The sequence below is a fragment of the Calypte anna genome, chromosome 1, assembly GCF_003957555.1.
Source record: "Calypte anna isolate BGI_N300 chromosome 1, bCalAnn1_v1.p, whole genome shotgun sequence".
NCBI lineage: Eukaryota > Metazoa > Chordata > Aves > Apodiformes > Trochilidae > Calypte > Calypte anna.
The window spans coordinates 113,640,185-113,664,984 of NC_044244.1; the positions used below are offsets into that span (position 1 = coordinate 113,640,185).

The 24,800-nt window shown below is 39.6% G+C and overlaps 1 protein-coding gene across 2 annotated transcripts in view; it reads left to right on the forward strand.

Annotated features, from left to right (window-relative positions):
* The first annotated feature begins 970 nt into the window (after nucleotides 1–970).
* MED14 (mediator complex subunit 14) overlaps nucleotides 971–24,800 on the forward strand; it is a 39,021-nt gene continuing 15,191 nt past the window's right edge. The window contains exons 1-16 of one of the 2 annotated variants that reach the window (XM_030462393.1): nucleotides 971–1,382; nucleotides 3,914–3,940; nucleotides 10,511–10,616; nucleotides 11,400–11,573; nucleotides 12,392–12,521; nucleotides 13,558–13,686; nucleotides 14,052–14,159; nucleotides 15,041–15,173; nucleotides 15,708–15,858; nucleotides 18,356–18,467; nucleotides 19,100–19,225; nucleotides 20,090–20,168; nucleotides 21,748–21,907; nucleotides 22,301–22,495; nucleotides 23,090–23,224; nucleotides 23,631–23,707. In XM_030462393.1, the coding sequence (XP_030318253.1) occupies nucleotides 1,201–1,382; nucleotides 3,914–3,940; nucleotides 10,511–10,616; nucleotides 11,400–11,573; nucleotides 12,392–12,521; nucleotides 13,558–13,686; nucleotides 14,052–14,159; nucleotides 15,041–15,173; nucleotides 15,708–15,858; nucleotides 18,356–18,467; nucleotides 19,100–19,225; nucleotides 20,090–20,168; nucleotides 21,748–21,907; nucleotides 22,301–22,495; nucleotides 23,090–23,224; nucleotides 23,631–23,707 (2,024 nt within the window). In that variant the 5' untranslated portion in view covers nucleotides 971–1,200. The remainder of the gene's footprint in view (nucleotides 1,383–3,913; nucleotides 3,941–10,510; nucleotides 10,617–11,399; nucleotides 11,574–12,391; nucleotides 12,522–13,557; nucleotides 13,687–14,051; nucleotides 14,160–15,040; nucleotides 15,174–15,707; nucleotides 15,859–18,355; nucleotides 18,468–19,099; nucleotides 19,226–20,089; nucleotides 20,169–21,747; nucleotides 21,908–22,300; nucleotides 22,496–23,089; nucleotides 23,225–23,630; nucleotides 23,708–24,800) is intronic. The other variant, XM_030462402.1, reaches the window with a different exon arrangement.

The window sequence follows — 24,800 nt, forward strand, 5'->3', positions numbered from 1 at the left end:
TGAGCTTTAACGTCGACTTTAAAGGAGGCTTTACAGCTAGCGACCCCTCGTCTCGACTGTCTGGCATCACTCTGCACTCTCCACAAATGCTCCGCATTTCCCAAGTCGTTAGAAAGGGATTAGCCAACCCAGTGCCGAACACAGTGTTGGTTGTTTTCTTGAGACTCTAAAGAACCCCACCAGAGGCTCTTGATGTCTTGATGGCGAAGTCTACCCCCGAGCTATCCTTCACCTCGTATTTCGCTAAGGCGGGGAAATATAATCGTTTTTCCTGGTGTCCCTCCATTGTCTTTTAAAGATCTTTCAATCGTGGCGCTGCCGGGAAGCACCTCAGGGATGGCAACCTGGTCTAGTGAGAGGCGTATATGCCTGCGGCAGAGCATTTGGACTAGATGGCCCTTAATGTCTCTTCTAACCCACTCCAGTCTGTGATTCTGTGACGGCACCCGGCTACAGCCCTTCTCCAGAGAGCATCCCGAGCGCGGCGCCATTTCCCTTCCCGGCCGCGCCTCTACCCCCTCCCCCCAGCCTCTTCGCCGTGGTACGAGGTACCCCGGCTCGGCCTCTCCACTGGGACCGCCACACGGCACAGCCCTGCAGGCCTTCGGGACAGGGGCCGCTTTCCCACCCCGCACGGGGGGGGCTCAGGAAAGCTGTGCCAGGCCGGGCCGGAGGAGTCGCCCTCCCGCCGCTGCTGCTCCCGCCAGGAGCCCGGCCCCGCGCGCTGGCCCTCAGGCACCGGCGGCGGCAGCGGCGGCAGCAGCAGCAGCGACCACGCGACGCAACGGCCGCAACGGCCACAACAGCCCGTGTCCGGCGCGCCCCCGCTGCCGCCGCCTCGCCGCCCCGCCGCCACCTGCCGGCCCCGCCCGCTGGAGCGCGGCCCACGCCTCACCCCGCCTCCGAGTTCGGCTGTCCCGGAAAGGTTCTCTTTCCGGTCCGTCTCAGCTGTTCGCTTCCGGTTCCGTGCCCCCAACATGGCGGCGGCCCCTGCGCTAAGCGGGTTCTGAGCGCTGCGGAGATCCCTTCGGTGCCGCCGTCTACCTCAGCGCCGGAGCTCCCGCCCGCTCCCGCCGCTGGCCGCCCCGCTCCCCCCCCCGTGCGGGGTGAGTCGGGCCGGGTGCCGGTGCCGCCGGGAGCGCCGGACGCCCCGGCTGACGAGCGGTTCCTACCCGGGGTTGAGGTGCTGCCGTTGCCGCCATGGCGCCGGTGCAGCTGGAGAGCAACCAGCTGGTGCCGGCCGGCGGGGGCCCCGTGTCAGCCCCGGCTCCGCCGGCCTCCGGGGCCGTGACAGCCGCCGCCAGTCCCGGCTACCGACTCAGCACCCTCATCGACTTCCTTCTGCACCGGACCTACGCCGAGCTCACCGTGCTGGCCGACCTGTGAGTGACCCAAAGCCCCTCGGCCCTCTCCCGCGCCTCACTCGCCTTGGCTGCCGGGGTTGGCAGTGCCGCCTCTCTGCAGCTCGGGAGAGTGAGGAGGCTTCGCCCGGGATCTGTCCCGGCTCCCGGCCCAGGCTGGATGGGGTGGAGGGTGAGAGGGGCCAGAGTTGGTTTCTCCTGCTGCTTCTCCCCCTCTGGGGAAATGCCCTGTTCGTGCGGGTTTCTTTCTGCAACGCGCTGTGTTTAGTGGCCGAGCAGAGGCCCCTATTATGGGATTCTATCATAAATGTTTGTGTGGAATGCAGAGCAGTTGGATGCAGGTTGTCGGGTTAAATGCTAAAGTTTGCCCTTAGGTTAGCGTCAAAAACTTCAATTGTAGTGTTTATGCTGATAACAATACATGAAACCTGTGAAACTGAGATACTTTCAGGTGCAGAAAGTCGCTGAGCTGCTTGTGTACTTCTTCAAATAGTCATTGATTATCTGGGGGAAACAAGTTATTTACTTTATTATCTGATGTGCTGATGTTGTGCTTGAGTTGGCAAAACAAAGGAATATTTTGGGGCCAAGAAAAACTTTTCCTGAGAGCATTTAGAGTCTGAGTGCACCTGTTTCCCTTTTACTTTGATTAACTTTAGAGGTTCTTGTGGAGAACTTGTATGTTTTAAGAATTATATGTAAAACAAATGAAAAATAGGTATAGTGTTTGTAAAGTACCACTTCTGGTAAGTATGCAGAATTTTGCTTGACTTAAGGGTGTTCAAACTCAGGAAACCTTTTAGAGTTTCAGTTTGTATTGGAGGAACTTACAAAACATCAGTCAAGAAGTCTTTCCTGTTGGTTTATGGTATATATAGACAGTAATGGATGCTGTATGTGTTCTTGTAGGAGCATGTGCCTGTGATATTTTTTATTTTTGATTTAAGGTGTAGAACAGGTCCTTTTCACTTAAGGACATAGTTAGGGTACAAAATAAAGTGGGTGGTATGAACAACACATGCCTTGAGCATTTTGATTCACCATGAAGTTTATAAGCCATGTGATGTACCCTCCAAAACCCTAGAGAGCTAAACTTACCTGCTGTATGCCATCCATGGGGACCTTGGCAGACTTCAGGGTTGGGCCATGCCAAGCTCATGAAGTTCAGTAAGACCAAGTGCAAGGTCCTGCCCCTGACCTAGAGCAATCCCAAGCACAAATGCAGCCTGGGCAGAGAATGGATTGAGAACAGTCCTGTGGAGGACTTGAGCGTGTTGGTTGATGAGAAGCTCAACATGAAGTGGCAATGTGTACTTGCAGCCCAGAAAGCCAGCAGCATCCTGGGCTGCATCAAAAGAACTGAGCACTAGATCAAGGGAGATGAATCTCCCCTTATGCTGTGCTCTCCTGTAGAACTGTGTCCAGCTCTGGAGCCCCCAACATGGGAAGGACATGGACCTGCTGGAGCAAACCCACAGGAGAGCCATGAAGATGATCAGAGGGCTGGAGCACAGAGGGCTATGACAGGCTGAGTGACTTGGGGTTGTTCTGCCTGCAGAAGAGAAGGCTCTGGGGAGACTTCATAGTGTCCTTCCTGTAACTGGGAGGGACTTTTTACAGGAGCATACAATAATAGGATGAGGGAGAATGGCTTTAAAATGGGAGAGGGTAGATTTGGATTAGACATTAGGAAGAAATTCTTCATTTTGGTAGTCATGAGGCACTGGAACAGATTGTCCAGAGAAGTTGTGAATGCCCCGTGTTCTTTCAGGTCCCTTCCAACAGAAACCATGATAAAGCATGGATTTGGCCCTGCTGGAAGGTGTTATTCTTCCCTCCAACAAATTTTCTCATTCTTTTACCAGCACCAGCCTAGTCCTAGAAAAAAAGCACAACTTTTTAAAATTAGATGATTATGATACCTTTAGAACAGTACAGAAATACAGTCCCTTCTCTGCAGTATTGTTTGTCACATAGGTCTGATAAAGTTCTAAGAGTATGGCATTTCTGCATGCTAAAAATGATTAAAAATGGAAAACAAACTGATTTCAGGGAAGAGCAAATTTTAACACCACTGCAGATGTTTTAGGATTGCACCTGTGGATTAATTAACTCTAATAATGGATGATGAGTGAGAGCCATCATTTACAGAGCACAGGCAGTGATACTATGTGCTTTACGAGATTAGCAGCAATCCTGGGATTTCAGCACCCTTCATCAAGGCTTTAAATTGATTTTAGCAGTTCCACTTATCTTTTTCAGACTAGCAGTGGGTGGTTTGTGATGCTGTTATATACCTGATTTTAGTGTGTCCCCCCCATTACCTTTAGGTCGGCTACTTTCTAGAACTATCAAGCTACTTCCTTTATGAAACATGTACTTTCATTGTATTTAGGAAACATTTACAGTTGTAGAAATTTTGAAATGGTGTGTAAAAGTTGTTCTTGTACTTAGTTTAAGATTAGCAAAATTTCTAATAGTCTGAAGTATAAGAGAACAAAAGATATTAATATATAATATATAATAAGCATTTTTTTTTCTTTTTAATACAGGTTACCAAGGAAGACTGATATGGAAAGGTGAGTTACAGTAAGACGATCTATAATTAATTTTGAAGTATAGAACTTTGTTTAAGATGGTTAATATAGGACTGTTCAAATGAAATATTTTTCACCTAATTTTAGATTTTATGCAAGAAAATAAGCCTTGTCTGTCTTGCTGTCTCTACACAGTTTCAATGTTTTTTTCTCAGCATCAATGACAATATTAGTTTTTTGTTTTGTTTGGATTTATCTTGATGTTGCACTATTCAGTAACATGCTGTTGCTGTTATAGTAGGTGAACTCTGTCAAGGGCATTTTTCTCTTCATGAGAGAATCTTGAAACAATGCAGTGACAGTAAAGCTGGTGTGAAAAGGAACTGCAGAACCTAAATAGATTCTGTTAAAAATAATTTCTCTGCTTTTTTGCATGTTACCAAATCTTTTCTGTAATGAGCACTGTTTCCTGCTTCTGTTCTATATGGTTTTGAAGAGCAGAGATTATATTAGAGAACAAATGTAAGAGATGAGAAAGGCCTTTTCACCTTCTCTCCGCTCACCCCACCCCCTGAGATGAAAGAACTTGATTTACTTGTTTCTATTAACAAATCTTGTAGAATTTGCCAGCAAATTGTTTCTTCTATTTGTGCTGAGATGCTAACTGACCTGATTTTCTTAATTTCTTAAATCAAAAATGTTGATAAAGAATTCTGTGTACCAGAATGATCATTAATTCAGTAATCTCAAATATTCCAGAACTCTCATAACATGTGGTGGGATTAACCCCATTTCAGGGAATCATAATCAGGGATGATTCCTTGTGCTGGCTTTGCTTATACATGATATTTTATGAAGAGAAATGATCTGCGTTTTACTGGAGCTTATGTGGTATTTCTTTTTTTAACTGTCACTCTATTAGCTGAGAAAATTGCATTCATCTTAGGTCCAGATCTCCTTTGTACTGCTAGGGTGGCTTCTCCCATCGAGATGTTCAGCATTTCTTGGTAAAACTGGAACTTATTTTGTGGTGCACACAAGGTTTGGAACAAAATCTTTAGTCCTAATGGATTACAGATAAAAGAAAGTAAGACAATGTAAATGGTTACAAAGAATGTTCTGCAGTTGAAATTGCCTTGAAATTAAAAGTTCACATACTTGTCAGGTTTGATGTACAACTCATCTTGGTGGCTTTCCAGCTCTTGGAGGAAAACTATAAGGAATATAATTATCCAGATTATTCTGTTTTTCCTAGCTTTTTAAGAGCTGTAGTGGCAGCAGTAGTTGGCCTTCAAGCTGTATCTTGAAGCTAACATGGTGATACGGCGGCATACAGACTTCTATGAAGATGTTGTGGCATTATCCTGTAATAAAGTTCAGATAAAACCTGCTTTCATTACTGCATTGCCTAGCTAAGAGATTCAGTGATACGGAGAATTGTTAGGAATTATGCATTATCAATGACAGGAGAAAACTGTTGCAAAAAGATATGGTTGGATTAGAAAAGCATTAGTACTGTGGTGTGAAATTAATAGTGTGGGAGAAATTCAAAGGCTTGTTTCTTCAAAATGGGGACCTTTTGAGCTCCATATTCTTTATCTGTTCTGTTTTATCCTCCAATAAAGTGTAACAGTGGGAAACATTTTATCTAAATACAGTAGTGTCTTTTTATGATTAATTTTGGCTTGGATTATAATGACTTTGTAAGGCACTGTCTTCTGTTGTGGGTAAATAGAAGGTGAAACCTTACACCTGCATTTCTGAGTGAACAGTTCCTGTTGGGTAGTATTGTAAAAAACTTCCAATAACTATGTAAAGATACTGTTTTCCTAAAAGCAAGTTTCGTAGTGGGTTTTGCAGCAGTTAGGGAACAAGACTGTTAGTTATCAACCTGTCAGAAAAAATGGTCATCCACTCAACATTAAAAAATATATTCAGAACATGTTGTAAAAACATGGTATTCATTAGTTCAACAACACTGCAATTACACACCTAGTTCTAGTGAAACATCGAGTTCCATTCTTTTCTAATGACAAAATAACTTCATTTCTTTCATATACACAGTTTTGGTTGGATTGATTTTGGAGACTGAGTACAGCTCTTTGAAGTAAAAGACACTTTCAAAGTTGGATGAAGTTGTTCTGGGTCATATCCAGTTGAGTTTTAAGTATCTGCTAGGATGGAAATCATGGGCAACCTACTTCAGTCTTTGACCACCTCACTGTGTGTTCACTGTGTTTCTTCTAATGTCAGACAAGCTTTTCACTCTTCTACTTTGTGGCTGTTGTCCTTCATCCTGTTGCACTTTTGAGAAAAGTCTGCTTCCATCTTCTGTGTAACACCTCTTTAAATATTTGAAGGTAGCAGTAGGCTCTCATAATAGCCTTCTCAAGCTTTCTCAGCCCCTCTTTGTATGTCATGTGTTCTAGCTCCTATATCACTGCTGTCTGGCAACATCTTTTTGGCTGGAGAGTATAAAACTGGATTTAATGCTTCAGATATAATCTCACAAATGCTGGGTCAAGGTGAATAATCATCTTCCTTGTCCTGGGCTGCACTGATGCAAATATAGCCTGTTGTTACTGCCAGGGCACATCCCTGATGCCTGTTCCCCTGTCCACTAGAACCCACAGGTCCATTTCTGGAGAGCTGCTGCCCAGCTGCTGCTTAGTACCTAGGCTTCACTTTTACATGAGAATTTTTGGTTCCAAATGCAGCACTTTTCATGTGGTTTTCCTGAACTTCATGAGGCTCCTGTCAACCAGTTCCTCCATCCAGCTGAGGTAGTTGAATGTTTGCTGCTACTGGTTTGGCATCACTTGCAAACTTCCAAAGAGTGCAATCCTTTGCATCATGCATATAATTGTTGGAAGTGTTAAATTGTATTTGCCCCTGCCTTGGCCCTTAAGGAACACCACTAGTCACCAGTATTAAAGAAATCCAACTGGTAGCCAGTCCCAGCATTTTATTCCTGGCAGTCCTGCTTCATAGTCCACTTGCCCATGCCATATCTCATCAGCTTGGCTACGAGGATACTATAGGAGATCTCCTCAAAAGCTGTGTAAAAGAACATAAACACATCTTCTCCCCTTGATCACAGACCTCTTCACTTTGTAGAAAGCAATTGTGTTCATCAAGGATGGTGTGCCCATGGCAAATCTGCATGCAAATCAAGGCTATTTTTCTGTTCTTTATTTATCTGGAAGTGGCTTCTGGAAAGATTTCTTCTAAGGATTTTCTTCTTATCTGAGCTTAGACCAACTGGCCCTAAGGGTCCCTAGATCCTTCTTGGCCAGCTTGAAGAAAGGAATGATGTTTGACTTACTCCAGTCATGAAGGCCTTTGATCACCATGCCATATTGAAAATTATCCCAGTGGCATGGGTCAGTCCCCTCAGTACCTTTGGATGAATCTCATCCACTCCAATGGGCTTTTGTATGTCAAGCTTGCTTAAGCAGTCCTTAACCTGATACTTTTTTACTGTAGCTAATACTTCACTTAGTCACTAGTCTTAAAGATTTGAACCCCCTGAGATCAGTAAAGACCAAGGTAAAGAACACACTGAATGCTCTGGTCTTTAGAAAGCTTTTTGATGTGCTTTAATTTGCTTTTAAAGGCCTTGTAAATATACTCTTGCTTGAATGGAATTTTTTGTGCAGCCTAGCAGAAGGTCCTGTATCAGTAATGAAGGATGAAGTGTCCTGGTTTGAGCCAGGATAGAAGTAATTTTCTTTCTTGTAATTTTACTTACAGCTGAGTCCTTTATAAGGAACAGCACTTGCTGAACTTATTGGCATGTTTCTCAGTCACTATCTGCTTGTAGGACTGATAACACTCAATGTTTATAGTTACGGCTAGAGAATGGTATGCAGAACCAAGGCCACTGCTTGGTTCTGAAAAACATGTTATACTTTGAAAAGAAAAAGGAAGTAGAAGAGTAACACCTGCAACCCTCCTTTAAGGAGGAACAGTGCATACAGATGACCAAAACTGGAAAAACAGAGTATTCCATCCCATACGCATCAGATTGGCTATAGATTTGAGGGATCACGAGGATCAAGTTCTTCTTCATCTATGGCCTGCATCCTGGGAGGATTCTGTCTGTTTGTCTGCCTCTGATCCTAGTCTGTGCCCTTCCAAATCCATGTGTTCCTCTGCATCCAGCTCCCATCTGTCAGTGACTCCTGGAGTCCAGCCTGGGACTTTCCTGGGGCTGCCCTGCAGCCTCGGTGGTGACATGAGGATTACTGTGGGGAAGGGGAAAAGAACATGGTATCTCTTACGTGTATATTTGCATAAATTTAATATATATAATATATATATTTATTTTTTTACATATATGTAAATATATTAAATATATTTAATATAGATTTAATTATATTTAATTCATTGTTTCATGAAAACCCTGTAGTTTAGTTTCCAGCTTGTAGGTGTTTCTCCCTTATTCTCTCTCCTTTCTGTATTGGGAAGAGGGGTTAGTAGAAAGCATTTGTCATTCATTTATTTGCCAGCCCAGTGTTAAACCATGACATACAGGAATGCAACAAATTCGAAAGAGTTGGTGTTCTTAGTAGACAAGTAGATGGATATGAATTCCCAAGACAGTTGTCACTCAAGGATGAAAGTAGTGCTTCTGGAAGCAGGATTCTGTCAAACAGAAGTAACAAGTCTTCTGTAACTTCACGTGTGTCATATTAACAGAACAGTTACTACAATACTGGGTATAGTTTTTTCAGTAATTCAATTATTAAATTGCTGTACATTTTTCTGTGTTTTTTCTTGTTTTGGTTTGTTTTTTCTTTGGGGGGGGTGGGTTGGGAGGATTTGTTTACCTTTGATTGCTGGCCACGGGACATAATTTTGAATTTTTCTTGCTGTCATGCTGTTTTCACCACAGAAGTTTGATTGAGATAACTACTTGATTTTAGCAATTTGTATATGGAGCTCATCTGACAGATGACTGGCAATCTAAAGTCTCACTGTAGACATTTTTCAAATCCCCTCATTTCTTTTTAGAATCTTTCACAATTTTAATAACTTATTCTCACTGTGTGATTACTATTAGAGCATTGTGTATAGACAGTGGCTTGTGTACCAGTTGAAATCTTACTATCAGGTGGAATGCCATTCTAAAACATATGCTCTAGAACTCAGAAAAGTTACGGGCTTAATGCCCAAGTACTTGGGTGACATTTGTAATATATAATGCAAGAAATTGGACCAGATGGTGTTAGTTATGCTTCTGGCCTAAATGTTCATTTGCTACTAGCAGATTATGCTTTATTTGTTGCACAAAAGAAATAACCTCATTACACAACACTTTCAGCAGAAACAGGCTGTATCTATATTATCGTTATGTGCTTTACAGATTAGGATCAGAAGGAGGTGCGACTTCTGCTTGGTAGAGGCCATTATCTGTTGCACAGATTAATGTTCTTTTTGGCCAAATGTTTAAGTTACTTTAGAAAACCCTGTTAGGAAAATGCCTAGGGGCTAGGGGTTTTTTGGGTGGTTTTTTGTTTGATTGGGGGGGGAGTGGTGTGGTTTTTTTGTTGTTTCTTTGTTTGATTGATTTTATTATTTTCATTTGTTTTGCTTTTTCCAAAATAACTTGAAAACCATGATGAAATTTCTGAATTGTATGTGTAGAAAAGTAAGAAAGCCTCTGTGAAAAGTAGATTAAATGGTATTTCAGAGTGTATGGTATTGCAGATCTACATTGTAGATCTTCATCTCTCGTCTAATGCATCTGTAATGTAGATCTGTAACAAAGGAGGAAAATCTGGGCATGCCCCTGTTACTTTCTCTTTTAGAAAAAATAACTCCTTATCACAATTTCTTTGCAAGGTAAAGAATTTTTGTATTTCAAAACACTGACAGTAGGCTTAAGATCTACTTTGGATAGATTTTATTTTCAATTGCACCAAAGAGATTTTTAAGTGCTGTTGATTCCATGTACAGGATGTATTAGTGTCTTGCACAATGCTGTTTGACTATAAGCCTAAGTAATGATTTCTGTCTCCTACCCCTGACTGAAATAATGGAGAGGAAAGGTTTTTTTTCTGGTCTTCCCTACCACTACTTGGTTTTCGGGCAAAATGCTAGCATATTGTAACATACTGTATAAAGATGTTTTAAAATTACTAGTGATACTTTGTTTAGTATTTAATTTATATATTGTCTTTAGTAAATGTCAGTATAATGTTACTGCCAGATTCTATAACCCTTAGGTATATTGCCTGTCTACTTCAAACTTAATCATAAGCCCTGGGGAAATCCTTTAAAAGGTATAAAATTAATTCAGTTGTTAATTCAGTCGCTATGGAATTGTTTCTCTTAAAATCTGTGATTAAATTTATGTGAGTGCTTTTTTTGTTTCCCCAGACAGTCTTGGTTAGGTCAGATCCATCTATGTTGCTAGCAGCTAGGCATGCAGAACAGTAAGCTTTTTTTTTTCCCTTCTTCTTATCGAACAAGCCATAAATTAGGGATGTCTCCATTAACAGAATTGGAAGTTATCATTACAGCTTTTTTTTTATTGGCACAGAGTTAAATCACAGCTTTAATATGTATCTGAGCACTGGCTGAATGTCTTTTTTTTTTTTTTTCCAGAAAAATAGAAATAGTGCAGTTTGCAAGTCGCACTCGTCAACTGTTTGTTCGTTTGTTAGCCTTAGTGAAATGGGCTAATAATGCTGGAAAGGTGGAGAAATGTGCGGTAAGTTAGCAACAGGGTTTGGCATAAAATAACCTCTAAACAATATGGGATTTTACTATACCCTAGCTTCACCTTATGGTAGAAGTTAAAAATACCAAAACAAAACCAACAAACCAACCAATCAAAAAAACCCACACCAACCAAAACACAAAACCAAACAATTTCAGGGTAAATGAATGTTAAATGATAGCAAATTTCTTCCTATTTAGAAATTGTATAATCTTGTCTTTAAATAGTGCATGTTTCCAAAAATTAATTGGTAGCCAAAAATGATAGGCTTATCTACATATGATTTCAGGAATGCTTTGGGGTTAAATCATAGGACAGGAAAGATGGCTCAGTGTGTTCTTATTATCACTTTCATTCTACCCTTGGTTAAAAAAGAATAAAGTCCAGTATGTTGCATAAAACAAACCCCTAGTGATAAGAAAGAAATATAGTTACATTTCAGTAGCAGTCATCAGAGTTGTGAGGCTTTACAAGATTATCCACAGCATCACAAATGGCATGCAGATTTAAAGTGTCCTTGCATATGAGTGTAAGAAATAGCCAGAGTAGGAATCCTTTGTTTGTTTGATAGATGTTATCTCTTGATTTTGAAGTGACAGATAAAATCATCTCAGTCACGTGCACTAGATGAACTGAATATAAAAGGGTATTGATATAACATACAACTTTTCTCTTTTGTGTGTGTGTGTGTTTTTTGGTTTTTTTTCTTTGGGGGGGCTGTTGGTTTGGTTTTGGGGTTTTTGTTTTTTTTTATTTTGTCCCTGTCCTCTACAGATGATATCAAGTTTTTTAGATCAGCAAGCTATCCTGTTTGTGGACACTGCTGATCGTCTGGCATCACTAGCTAGAGATGCTCTGGTTCATGCTCGTCTACCTAGTTTTGCTATCCCATATGCCATTGATGTTCTGACAACTGGATCATACCCACGTCTGCCTACCTGCATTAGGGTAAATAATGCTACTTTATGTTGGGGCTGGTTGGGAGGAAGTCCCCTGTACAGTATCAAATCCATGCTTGTGAAAATAGTTGCCTTTGTGCAAATGAAACTGTTGTTGAGCTGTTGTTAATAGTGCCAAGTCTCTGTAGTGCCAGTTTCTCTTGCAGAGCACTTCCTATTTAAACAAAGTTGCTTTCCCAGTAACATGTCCTCTTGATTTAAACTAATTCTGCTCTAGGATGAGTATAGTAGCAACTCTTCTTTCTTGATTCTTTAAATATTTGCATGTGCTAAGCCACTGTCCTAGAAAAATGAAGTGTGAAAAGGAGACACTGATGTCTGTTGTTCTTAGAGGTTTTTTCTGTTTTTGGAAATACAATGAAATACTTAACAGCACTCTTTAATGCTGCTGCCTTTTCTTACTGTTAAAATGCAGAATAATAGGATTTTGTGAAGTAATATAAACAATATAGTCCCTGTGACATAGATGTATAGCTACAGATAAAGATAGACTTTTGAATCTTAGTGTTTAAATACAAATTTAGCCTGGTTTAAGGCCCTGAATTTATTTAATTGATGCAAGTAGAGTGCTTTTATTCACTGGTCAGTCTCCTGTTAAATGCTAAATGTAATCAACTAGAAAAAAAAATCTGAGTGTAAGATACAAAACTTTCCTCATGTGTATTTATGTTTGTTATATGCCTGTAGTATTTACATTTTGAGACTTCTAGTCTGGTTATTTTTCACCATTGCTACTTATAGCGTATTGTAGGTGTTTGACTAGCTAGGTGTTTGTATAGCTAGACTTGTCTGTGTTTATTTTAACAGGATAAAATAATCCCTCCTGACCCAATAACAAAGAGTGAGAAGCAAACCACACTTCATCAGCTAAACCAGATTCTTCGACATAGACTAGTGACCACAGATCTCCCTCCACAGCTGGCAAATCTCACAGTTGGTAAGAACTGGAATTACTTTTTGAGAAATACATTATGGCACACACTCAGACTTAGATCAAAATCATAGTGGTTTTCAGTGATCCCTATGTGTTTGCTTGCAGTATCCATATTACAGCTGTTTTTTGCATAGTGGAAGAGTAAATGGATAGATGCCCAAGTTCTTAATCTTTTTCAGTGAACTAAACATTTCAGCTTCTATTAGTTTCTAGTTTGGATTTCGGTTTGTTTTAAGAGTGTGTCTGGGGTGCTTTTGAAAATGAAACTTCTTGAGTTAAAATGGTTAATAATTCTATAGGAATATTTCAGTGTGTCTATAGTTGTAAAGATATAGGGTATGCTTTGTTAACTTGCCAAGGAGAAGGTTAACCCACACGTTATAGTAAAGACTTGCACTGAATTGTTTGTTCTCCCAATTATTTTCTTTATGATCTTGTCCACATAGTTTTGACAGTCTTTGTTCCCAGTTCTTGAAACTGATAGCAGTGCTCATAAAGGTTATGTATGCCAATTAGATAAGTAGTGTACACAGTCTTCCACTGTGTGGATATAAATTGTGCAAAACACTGTCATTGTCACACAAGAATGGAATTATAATATTTTAATGTTAAATGGTTTGCAGTGAGATTGATGTAAGCCTGGATTGAGATCATATTTTGAATCTTTTTTTAATATTTCTCAAATTATTGATTGACATAGCAAAGAAATGGAAAATTTGAGGCAGATGTTTTGTTTGTGTAACTGGTCAAAGTGGTAATCAGCAAAATGTAACCCTGTGTTACAGTGGCATAAGTGTTAACAAGTTATTGTGACTCAAGTACTGCTGTTAGGACAGTTTGGTACTTCTGTCCATGCTGCTTATTGACACTGCTTTGGTTGCAGAAGCAACTGTGAAATCATCAGAGTTGCACAGCAACATATGCAACAGAGCAGAAACCATAGGGAAGTCATTTATTGTGAGTGCCAGAAGCTACCACACTGATATTTTGAGATATCTTAAGAGACTGAGTGAAATAAAACATTTTTTTTCTTCTTTAGCCAATGGGCGTGTGAAGTTCCGAGTTGAGGGTGAATTTGAGGCCACTTTGACAGTGATGGGTGATGACCCAGACATCCCCTGGCGCCTTCTCAAGCTGGAAATTTTGGTTGAAGACAAGGAAACTGGTGGTAAAAACCCAATAATCAAACCTTCACACTTTCTTTTCAATACAATGTTAATCTCTGATGCTGTATAAGTTGTTCACACTGGGTGTTTTACACATCACAACTGAAGATGATGAAGCTATATATAGTTGTCCCGTTTTAACCATGCTCTATATGCTTTTACTATCTTAATAATGACAGGTTGTGATAGTGTTGTAGACTGACTGAAATTTCCAGAGTAAACCAAAGATTTTTTGTCACTTTGTTAGAATTTCTGATATGAAAATTGCAAAGTACAGTTGTTTTGGGTTTTTTTTATTAATTTATTTAATTGTTTTAAATAACTCATTTGCTGATGCCTAATGTGAATTATTTTTAATTTGTGAAAGATGGTCGAGCCTTGGTTCACAGCATGCAGATCAACTTCATCCATCAGTTGGTGCAGTCACGGCTGTTTGCTGATGAAAAGCCACTTCAGGACATGTACAGCTGTCTGCGTATCCTTCCGGAAAAGCTGTTTAACTTAGCCTTGCTCCTCCTAGTGGCTGGAGGTCAAGAAAGATGGGTTCTCCATTAAGCTAGGGAGAAAGTGTGGATGTAATGTGAAAATTATGTCCTTGGAAACAGTTATTCTCAGGTGCCAGCATGTAGATTTGATTTTCCACACTTAGTCAGCAAAGGTGAGGGTGAGGTACTCAAGACAGCAGGTTGTGAGGCACATCAGTGCTGCAACAGCTGTGCTAATTTCAGAGATAGGATACAGAGCTAACTTGGAAGGTATGGCAGCTGTCAGCTCTTACTCCCAAGAACTGAAGTAAGGTGATGATGGATGTGTTTATTATTCACCTGTGTGAATAATAAAATGAGGAGTAGCATGTGCAGAAAGTAGTGCAGTGACTTTCTACCTGCAAAGGGCTAATTGCTTGACAGTGTGAAGGTTTTCCGTGAAGCAGTTTCTGCAGAAACAAACAGAATCATGTTATTAATATGATTATTGTTTAATCATATTAAACAAACAAATCCTGGTGATCAAACCAGGATAGATGGGTTTAGTGTTAACTGCTGGGTGCATTGAATTTCTCTGTTAGTTATCTTCTTTTCCCTAAAAGATGAGCATAGTTAAAATCTATAAAAGAAAGCTATTGTGACACTTTTGTCTAACACTCTGCCTTAGGAAAGAGGGGTTTTTAAAAAGGCAAAATGCCTTTGAGAAATATTTGATGTTGTTTGTGTCTTTATATCTGGATTTCTACTTTAGTGCTTTTTTGGATAGTACCTTGTCTGCCTTTTTTGACAAATTGTTTTATGTAGTGTGCAGAAATGAATTTTTGTAGTGTAGACTTTTCTGGAGACTTGTTTTCTTAACTCCATTCATTAGACTCCTTCTGCTTAGCACTTCAGCTGGAAGTCTTGCATTCACAGACACTAATGCTGATTCGAGAGCGCTGGGGTGACCTTGTGCAAGTGGAGCGATATCATGCAGGGAAATGTCTCTCACTCTCTGTTTGGAAGTAAGTTAGTATCAGAAGGGCCATTAACAAACAACTGAAATATCAGTACTGTTTTAATTTACTAGGCTTGAGCCAGGGTTTTCAGAATTGTACTTATTTTTTATGTGAGACTCGTGAGTTGTTGTGATTAGATACTGAAACATGTTGCTTGGCTTGCAAAGAAGTGAGGTATGTGTACTAATGTACAGGAGAACAATAGACACAGTTACAAAACAGCTTGTGTTTATGTGGATAGTTAAATAAATTAGTTCTTTGTCAGTCTTTTACTGAATTCATTGCTTGATTTACACTAGATAAAAATTTAAAAAGCAACCTGAATGCTCTGGTTGGGTTTAATTTGCAACCATCTCAAACTTTTTAATGTAGTTATAGTTTGCCAACATTTCTTCATTAAAATGTAATCTAGAAAAAATGTGTTTTTCTGTTCAGCTGACAATCTTCTTAACCATAACTCTGAGAATCAGGTATTAGCTATTGAAAAGCATACTTTCTACTATTCCAGTTACGTGGTTTAATTATTCTCTGTATTTTAAGTCAACAGGTGCTTGGCAGGAAAACTGGGACTGCATCTGTTCATAAAGTCACTATTAAGATTGATGAGACTGATGTCTCAAAACCCTTGCAAATATCTCATGAGCCTCCACTGCCAGCCTGTGATTCCAAACTGATGGAAAGAGCCATGAAGGTAAAGATTTGCTTTTCACTAGGCATCTAGTTTTATAAATCAAAAAACTTAAGAAATGCTTTGCATTGTCAGGTTATTTCACTTTGGTTCAAATTAAAGAGCTGTTTCTGAGATTTCTAGTCAGTATTTATTCTAGGCTTTGTTGTGTTTATATTGGAACCTAAAATTGTTACAAATTATTGGCCATGACTTCATCTTAAAAATTACACCCATTTCACAGTGCATTATGTATCACTTAAAAGACAGAATGCTTAGGCTGGGGGGAGACAACAGCAAAGTTTCAGTTATGGTTTGCATATGGCTTTAAGTGCTTTATAGAGAGCCAGTTTTCCTGTTTCTTGTCTTGGACATGTTGTGTAAACCTCTTCTGAAAATCAGCTTCCCTGTGCCATTTGAATTGGCTACCCAGCAGGGCTGTTCACTTAAAGCCTGGTTTTACATTATCACTAACCAGATCAAGTCATTTGGCCTGTCTGAATACACTGTGTCTGAATACACATTTAATCTGAATTGTTCAGATTAAAGCAGGGGCTGTTGTGTTTATCCAAAATTACCAACTGCAGTCAACTTCCTACTTGAATGAGGCTTCCTTGGTGGTAATTCTAGATCTTGGTTAACAGTATCTAAGGGAAACTGCATTCTGGGTCTTACGTTAAGTCTTCTGTAAGTTACTATCATGTCTGGCTGTGACACATCAGGATCTGCTTGTCATTATTTCTTGCAGTGTTTGGGATTTTTAAGAGTTAGTAAACTGAAGTGAATGGTACAGTTTTCAAACTTCATATAGAGTTTTTGCACAGGGAAACCTGGCTCCCCCAACCTCTGGCTACTGGTGATAGTCCTCAGCTACTGTGCATGCTTTGTATTTAAGCCTTTTGGACCATCTTATTTACCCAAACTGACAGACAAGTCACTATGTAGTGAACATCGAGAACTTCATATGATTGGGCTACAGAGAAATGTGAGAAATATAATGGAGCATAGTAGCCTTCTATTGTGAAAGGCTACTATACTACTATTGGTATACTAAATGTATTCTAAATTTACTCATTCAGTAGCCTAAATTAGCATATTTAGAGTACTAAATGTACAGGTAATTTACTGAAGATATTGTATTTATGCCTAAATCCAGGAAAAGGTGCTTTGTCTAGAACTTAAGCAGAGGTTCCACTGGAGATGATGTAATCTAAGCTCACTGAATCAGGTCTGCACGCTGTAGATTAAGATAGGAGGCCACTGAATTTGAGATTTATCAAAGTTAATGCTGACTCCCTTTATAACTACTTGTTCTTAAAAAATTATCAGCTATGATATATACACTTCTGTTCCAGTGTTTGAATAATGATCTTGGGTATAATGACGTGGATAGCACACTGTGTTTCTGTTTGTTCAAGGTACTATGAAAACTATGTTTGGTACTATGGCATGAAAACTATGTTTGTCCAAGCAAGTTGTTATACATTAACCTACTGAAAACTGGATGTAGCTATAGAATGTGTAGTCCCTTGTTTGTGGGGAAAATTTAACTCCTAGCAGCTGCTGAGTTGCTATGGTCTTGTGGATAAAAACTTGATTTTGAAGGCCTGGTCTTGTAAAGCTAGACTTTAGGGGAAGGTCATTCTGGTACCTATGAAGATATATACTTAAATTCTGTGTAATTCTGTTCTGGTATAAACCCCTTCTGCATTTACCTGTTAAGATATGATAAAATTCTAGTTTTATTCACCTTGAATAGTTTTTAAAGCAATGTGAGGTTAACTAGAAAAAGGTTTTGCAGTAATCTGTGCAGCTTTGCATATGCAAGATACATAAATAACATTGCTATAGTCTGAATGGATGCAAATGCTTTAAGTTGCACGAATAAGCCTTAGTGAGTGTAAGTGGTTATATTTGACACTGGCAGTGCCACAGTTTCTAGATGCTGTAGATGTAAGCCTCTAAGTACTCCTGGATTGGGTAGGGGTTTTCATGTTCTGTTGCCTGCTGCTGCATCTTCACTGCATTGTTACCCTAATTAGCAGGACTAAAATGAGTGTGTTGTATTTCATGCTACAACTACAGGTGTTCATGTGGAGGCAACTATATTTTAATAGAGTGTTGGTTATGGAGGTTTTGTGGCTGGGTTTTTTTATTTTTTTCCTTAGCTTAAGCTAGTTATGAGCAGATTCAAGTTAATATGAAAAATACTCTAGCCCTGCTCCAGACCAACTAGGTCTGCACAGGCAGTGGTAACAGCATAGTTTGTGAAACTTTTCTTGTGTGTTTTCTACTAGTCTTCTCTCAAAAACCCTCTACTGCCTGCTGCAGACAGAATCTTCTTTAGTTTGTTGAATTTTACAGTGTTTGAAATATTGAATTAATAGTTCATTTGGTTCACCACAGTTCTAAGCAAGTTTTTCTGAAGAGATTGTTTTATTAAGTAACTTTTCTTCAGTTTACTATGCATAAAGTCTACACATCAAATTTGGACTTGCTCAAGTACATTCCTTTTTTACAGATTGATCACCTATCAATAGAAAAACTCCTTATAGACAGTGTCCATGCAAGATCTCATCAAAAACTCCAGGAGCTGAAAGCCATTCTTAAGAGCTACAACATCAATGACAATTGTATGTATTTTCTACTGAAATTTGTTCCACATTATTTTCTATTTGCACCTAGGAATGGTTTCCTTTTTCCTTGGTGTTTCTTTTTGTCCTTAATTTAGATTAAAAATATGAAAAACTAAAGGGGGATGTGTTCAGAATTAACAAGACTTAGTTTTATATAGTTCTGCATTGATAACTGTAAAATACCTCAAAATACAGTATTATAGATGACACTGGTAGAGTATTTTAGTATGTGCTGAAGTGTTAAAACTTGTTTACTGTAAAATTGGTACATATTCAGAACTGAAAGGAAATACTTCAGTTTCTTGAGCTAGCTCTGTGTGAAACCACTTCAACTGGGTTGAAACTATTGGCATTTTAATTGATTTTATAATAATGAAGTAGCGAGTTAAAAAGATACTAAAAAATTAATAAACTCCTTCAAATTTGTCCTGTCTTTTTCTCACTGGTTTGTGATTAATACTATTTTCACAGAGAAATTCTTATAATCAGTTCCCTCTATGTTGAGTGTAATAATTGTTTTTTTTATAGAAGCAGTCTTAGCTTGCACAAGTTCTGTGATTACAATGTGCTAAGTCTTAATATGATGAACCTGGATTTTGTGTCAAATGGTTACCATAAATTTTTTGTAGCATTCATTGAGACGGCTCTTCCAACTCTTGTCATCCCAATTTTGGAACCATGTGGTCGATCAGAGTGCCTGCATGTATTTGTTGATCTCCACTCTGGAATGTTTCAACTGATGCTGTATGGTGTTGGTAAGTAGGTGCAAAACCAGGTTATATTTAATCTTTGCAAAAGTCCTGAGTTATGAGGTAATTTTGTGTGGAAAAAAATCTGTCAAATCTCCAAAGTTCTGTAAGTAAATAAGCATAATGCAAATTAACACCATGCTTGGGTTATCACCTAGGTACTTGAATTTGAGGAATAGAGAAGTGGATCTTTGTGCTTAAGAGCCACACTTCAGTTACATATATTTTAAGAAGACAACAGACTAGATATTGTTAAGCATCACTACAATGCATATTCTTTGTAACTAGTGATTCCTGGGTTGTGCTGTTAATGAATGTAGTCATATGGTTGTGATTGAGAAATGTGACCTTGTACATCTTGAGTTGCTGTTCAGGTCTTAACATCAGGTATCACATTACTTTAAATCAGTTAATCCAGTTTATTTGCCTGAACATTCTGCTGTGATTTTACAAGTATTTTGGATCACTTGTTGTGTATCTTAATCTCTCTTTTCACAATGAGCCACATGGAGAAGACAAGGGGCAACAATTAAAAGTGGCATCAGGAGTGTTTTCACCTCAATGTAAGAGAATTTTTTTTACAGTGGAAACAATCAGTCTTTGGAACAGTGCCCCCAGGGACATGGTGGAGTCCCCATCACTGGGTATTTTTGAGATGTAACTGGACAGGATGCTAGATACTCTCATCAAGGCTCCCTCTACCATGAAAGGTTGGACCAGATGGTCTTTTCAGGTCCCTTCCAACCTCAGCTGATCCATGATTGTCTGATTAACTATTTGTTTAATTAGATGAGACACTTTCATTAAAAAGTCAAAACTTAGTTTGAAAAGCAGATGGCAAGACCATTCACTCACCTGACATTCTTGCAGATCAACTGACTCTTGATGACATAGAGAAGTCTGTTAATGATGATATGAAGCGTATCATTCCTTGGCTCCAGCAGCTCAAGTAAGTTACTTAAATGATTCATTTATTGTGATTCATTCTATGGAAACTATTTGTATTTTGGATGATCACACTTGCATGGTTTTGTGTTTTGCCACAGTAGAGGATATATTCTCTAGCTGTTCTAAGCAACCTTGAGTTATTTTCCATCTCCTCTAAATGGATGGAGGAAATTCTGCTTTTGCTTGGAGTTGATTTGATAGTTCTCCTTTAGTCAACCCCCTTACATGTAGCCTCATGCACTGGTATATGCACACTCTGCATGAAGTCTTATTGCTTTAAGTCACTAGCAGACAGCTTGCTTCCTGAGGATCTCATTTTGTGTTCATGTTCATTTTCTATCTCCTTTATTCCACTGTTTCTGCAGCTGAACTCTGCTCCTTCTCAGCAGGAACAATCTCCTTTCTCACAATACAGAGAAAAAAACAGGGAGTGGCCTAGGATGATATAGATAATATCTGTTTATCTTCTAACACTCAGCCCTTGCTGGTTTAAACCTCTAATTTTCCTTTCATAAAGCCCTGATATTTAAGCACAAGATACGTTTGGCTTCCATTAGAGGTTGTAGCAAATAATACAAATACAGTTTGCATCTGCATGAAAACTAAGTTCCACCTGCGCTGTCATTTTGGAAATTCCCAGTACTCTGAGCTAATATCAGGGCAAAAATTCTATTTGAGGATTTTTCCTTCTAAAAGAAGCATGATGACGCATGAAGCATTGGCACCCTGGAGAAACTAATCAACCTCCCTTTGTTATAAATAATGTACTTGAAATAGTGGCCTGGGTAGTCCTGCAGTTTTTAAGGAAGCTAGACTGTGCCATGAAATGTCTTTTAGGACAGCTGTATCTAACGTGTATCTACAATAATAAATGTGGTATTTTGTGGTGGAAGGATGCTGAGCATCCACACTTTCTACTGCTGTTTTCAGTGGAATTTTGAAAAACTAAGCCACACATTTCAGAGTACCTTTCAAGCCTAGCTAAGCTTTCTGGCCTTGCCACTATAGCCAAAATCCATTTGATAATGGAAAAGTTTAGTTCTGAACATTAGAAGAAGTTTGGTGTCTTGCATGGGTTGTTCATGTGAAAACTTATTCAGGTGAAGGAGTTTGTTTATAACAAACCCAGTGTGACATCAAGCTTTGACATTTTTACTTTTATTGCTCACCAACCTATGGCAGCAAAGATTTTTTCCTGTACCAAATAATAACCAAAGATTTTCAAGTTGTAAATTAACTGTAATCTGCATGGGTTTTTTTCTAATTTGTCACTTTTTTTTCATGTGTAAACTCGTTGTGGTATATAAGACTTTATTTATGTGTTCCTTCAGAGAATAATTCAAGGCTTTTCTTCTTAAATTAACAAGTGTCTTTATTCTACCTGAAGACAATATGTGAAGATAGTCATAAGAAAATACAAACTCATGAAATGTTCAGTGTGCTTTTCTTTATATAACTTGAGCAGCAATGTTGACTTAAAATATGCCTGACTCTTAATTTGGCACTAATGCTCTAAGCAGCAATACACTAAAATAATGTAAAACAGTCTCAGATTACTTACACCTTTATTTCAATGCAAGGTTCTGGCTTGGACAGCAACGTTGCAAGCAATCTATAAAACATCTGCCTACAGTGAGCAGTGAAACTCTTCAGCTCGCTAATTACACTAGCCATCCCGTGGGAAACCTTTCCAAACACAAGTTGTTTATCAGGCTGACTCGCCTGCCACAGTACTACATTGTAAGTAACTGAAAAATGCTTCTGTCTTTTGCTCCCAGTCATAGAGACACCAGGCAGTTGGTCTGGTGTATTATTAACTCTAACATTAGGAACCAAGTGATTGATGTAATCCTCAGCTCTCCCCTCTCCCTCCCTTCTCTCAGTGGGTTTGTTAAGCAGTCGGGCTTATAGAGAGGAGGGTACATAAAGGTTTATTATTCACCAGCCTTCCTGTTCCCTTCATGTTTCCTGACAATTTAGTCTTCCTTCTCTTCTGGGATCCCCACCCGAGCCACAGTATTAATATCTCAAAAATGACTAATGCCTTTTCTTTGAGGGGGAGAGGGTAAGAACTGTTGTAAACATAGCTGTAGCTTGAGGGTCTTACCAGTTTGCTGTTTTGTTTAAATACAGGTTGTAGAGATGTTTGAAGTTCCTGGCAACCCAACAGAGCTAGAGTACAAGTACCATTTTCTGTCTGTGAGCTATGCTGAAGGAGATGACAGCCCTGCTACTGCACTTTTACTACAGCAGTTCAAACCAAACATTGAAGAGTTGGTACTAGACACAAAAAGTGGAAAACAAATTAAAAGTGGTGTCAAGCGCAAGGTATGTGCTTCAAAAGCCATTAAGCTAATTGTAGAGTGTGAAAGCTCAACACATACTCTGAGCATCACTACCAGCTTTAGTAGTGTTGTTTCAAAAGTTTGTATGGCTGACATCTTACTTTCATTGCAGCTTGGTTCTCTAATCTGCTTCCCTAGGGAGATGTTGGAGAGCTCTTTTGCAACAGTTGTGTTTTAATTCATGCCAGGCTGCCTCAGCTGGTCTAAAGAGCCAAGGCAGAGCTCTGTACTGAGATAGGTAGAGTGGCTGTAGGCTTGTGTACACAGAGCACTGGTATCTGTGTGGTATGCTTCGTGCCGTGTAGGTGTGGTCTTTGAAAGTCCTGCAGAGGCTGTTGAGAGTTATTTATTGGGGTCAGACTGACATGGCTTAGAGATATGTACATACTGTTTTAAGGAAGGAGGTGAATATAAAGTTACTTCAACTGAATTGCTTCACCCCTGAGGTGGGCCAGATCCTTTCAGGAGTTTGTGCTCAGGATGTGATTCATTTGAAACTTGGATTAATGAGAGATTCCATGACATCTGTTCAAAATGTTTACTGCTAATGTGTAAATGTATTTGTCTTTAATTCTAGTTATCTGGTGATCCATGTTCCATAGAACCTAAGAAACCAAAACGGTCAGGAGAAATGTGTGCCTTCAATAAAGTGCTAGCTCATATTGTAGCCATGTGTGATACAAATATGCCATTTATTGGGCTTCGTATGGAGGTATGTGTTAAAAATTATCTTGTTTCCTTCTTCCCCTCTATTAATCCTGATTCTCTTGTCCTGATGTGACTATTCATCAAACTTGTGGTCATGTATTGACTTCAGAATTCACCCATTAACTGAGCTCGGGTGACTGATGTTCTCTACTGGGCTGCTGTAGTCTCTAGAAATGGTTCTCATAATACCAAGAGCTGCAAAAGCCTTGAAAATTTCAGAGGGAAAAGGGAAAATGAGAGGGTGAAAGACACACTTGTGGGAGGGAATGGGAGACAACTTTACACCAGATTTGCAGAGTCTGTTTTTCGGCTTTACGGGGCTTGAGGGTGTGAAATATCTATCTCTCTGAGGGGAAGAAAAGTTATTTTGCCTTTTTGCTTGGGATAACATTTTTCTTGTTTGTTCCTAGTTATCTAATATGGACATTCCTCACCAAGGAGTACAAGTAGAAGGAGATGGCTTCAGCCATGCAATACGTTTATTAAAGTGAGAGGCTTTATTCCTGTATTTCATTTTGTTACTGTATATAAGTTTGGAAGAAAAAAAATAGTGCTTGGAGAGTAACACTCTATTACTTTCGGGGGTGGTTTTGAGGTTTATTGGCTGGGTTTTTTTTCTGATTGTGTCTTGCACTCTCATGTGAAGTAGTGATGGAGAAAGAGGTGAAATAAGAGTAGACACAGAGCCAAATACGGTTTTCTTCACTGGGAAGGTCTGAAAGTAGTCTTGACAGTTCTCAATCCTAAAATCCAAGCAGTGCTAAAGAAGATACAGTGATGAATCATGAGAATGTAATTGCAATTTTAGATCAGATCAGAGGCCTACATACTCCATATGTTACTTGACAATTACCAGTATGTGATACTGCATAGGATTATGCAAGGAGTCACAGAAGACTAGTGTAATGTACAAAACTTGTAGAGGAAACACCTGAGAATCATACAGAAATGTAAGAGTGGAAGGGATGTATGGAGGTCATCTGATCCAAACTGCTGCTCAAAGCAGGGCTGCTCAGCTGCATTTTTCAACCTCTAAGTGGTTTTGTGCCCTCTCTGGTCACAGTGATTGCTAATGCTGACTCGAGGGGAGCAGTCACCTGACAGGCTACTACAGTCCAGGATGCAGTGGTCTGTCATTGCAGCAAGAGCACACTGCTGGCTCCTATTCAGTCTGTTACCTAGGCCCCTGTGTTCATTTTCTGCAGAGCTCCTGCCCAGCCAGTCAATCTGTGCTGTTGCTAAACATTATTTAGAGACAAGTGCAAGACTTTGCATTTGTTGTTTTTGTTGAACTTCATGAGGTTCCTGTTAACTTGGTCCTTCAGCCATCTGAGATCTCTGAATGGCAGCCCTATCCTCCAGCATTTTGTGCTCCCTTCAGTTTCATCTGGAAACTTGCTATTCCTTTGCATCATGCAGTTTATTGAAACTGTTAAACAGTATTGGCCTCCCTGTTAAACCCAGGAATGCCTGCCACAGCCAGTCACTAATTTGACATGCAGCTGTTGGCCACAGTACTTTCTATCTGTTAATGCACTTCAATTTTGGAATCTACCTCAAGCGTCACCAGTTAGATTTTT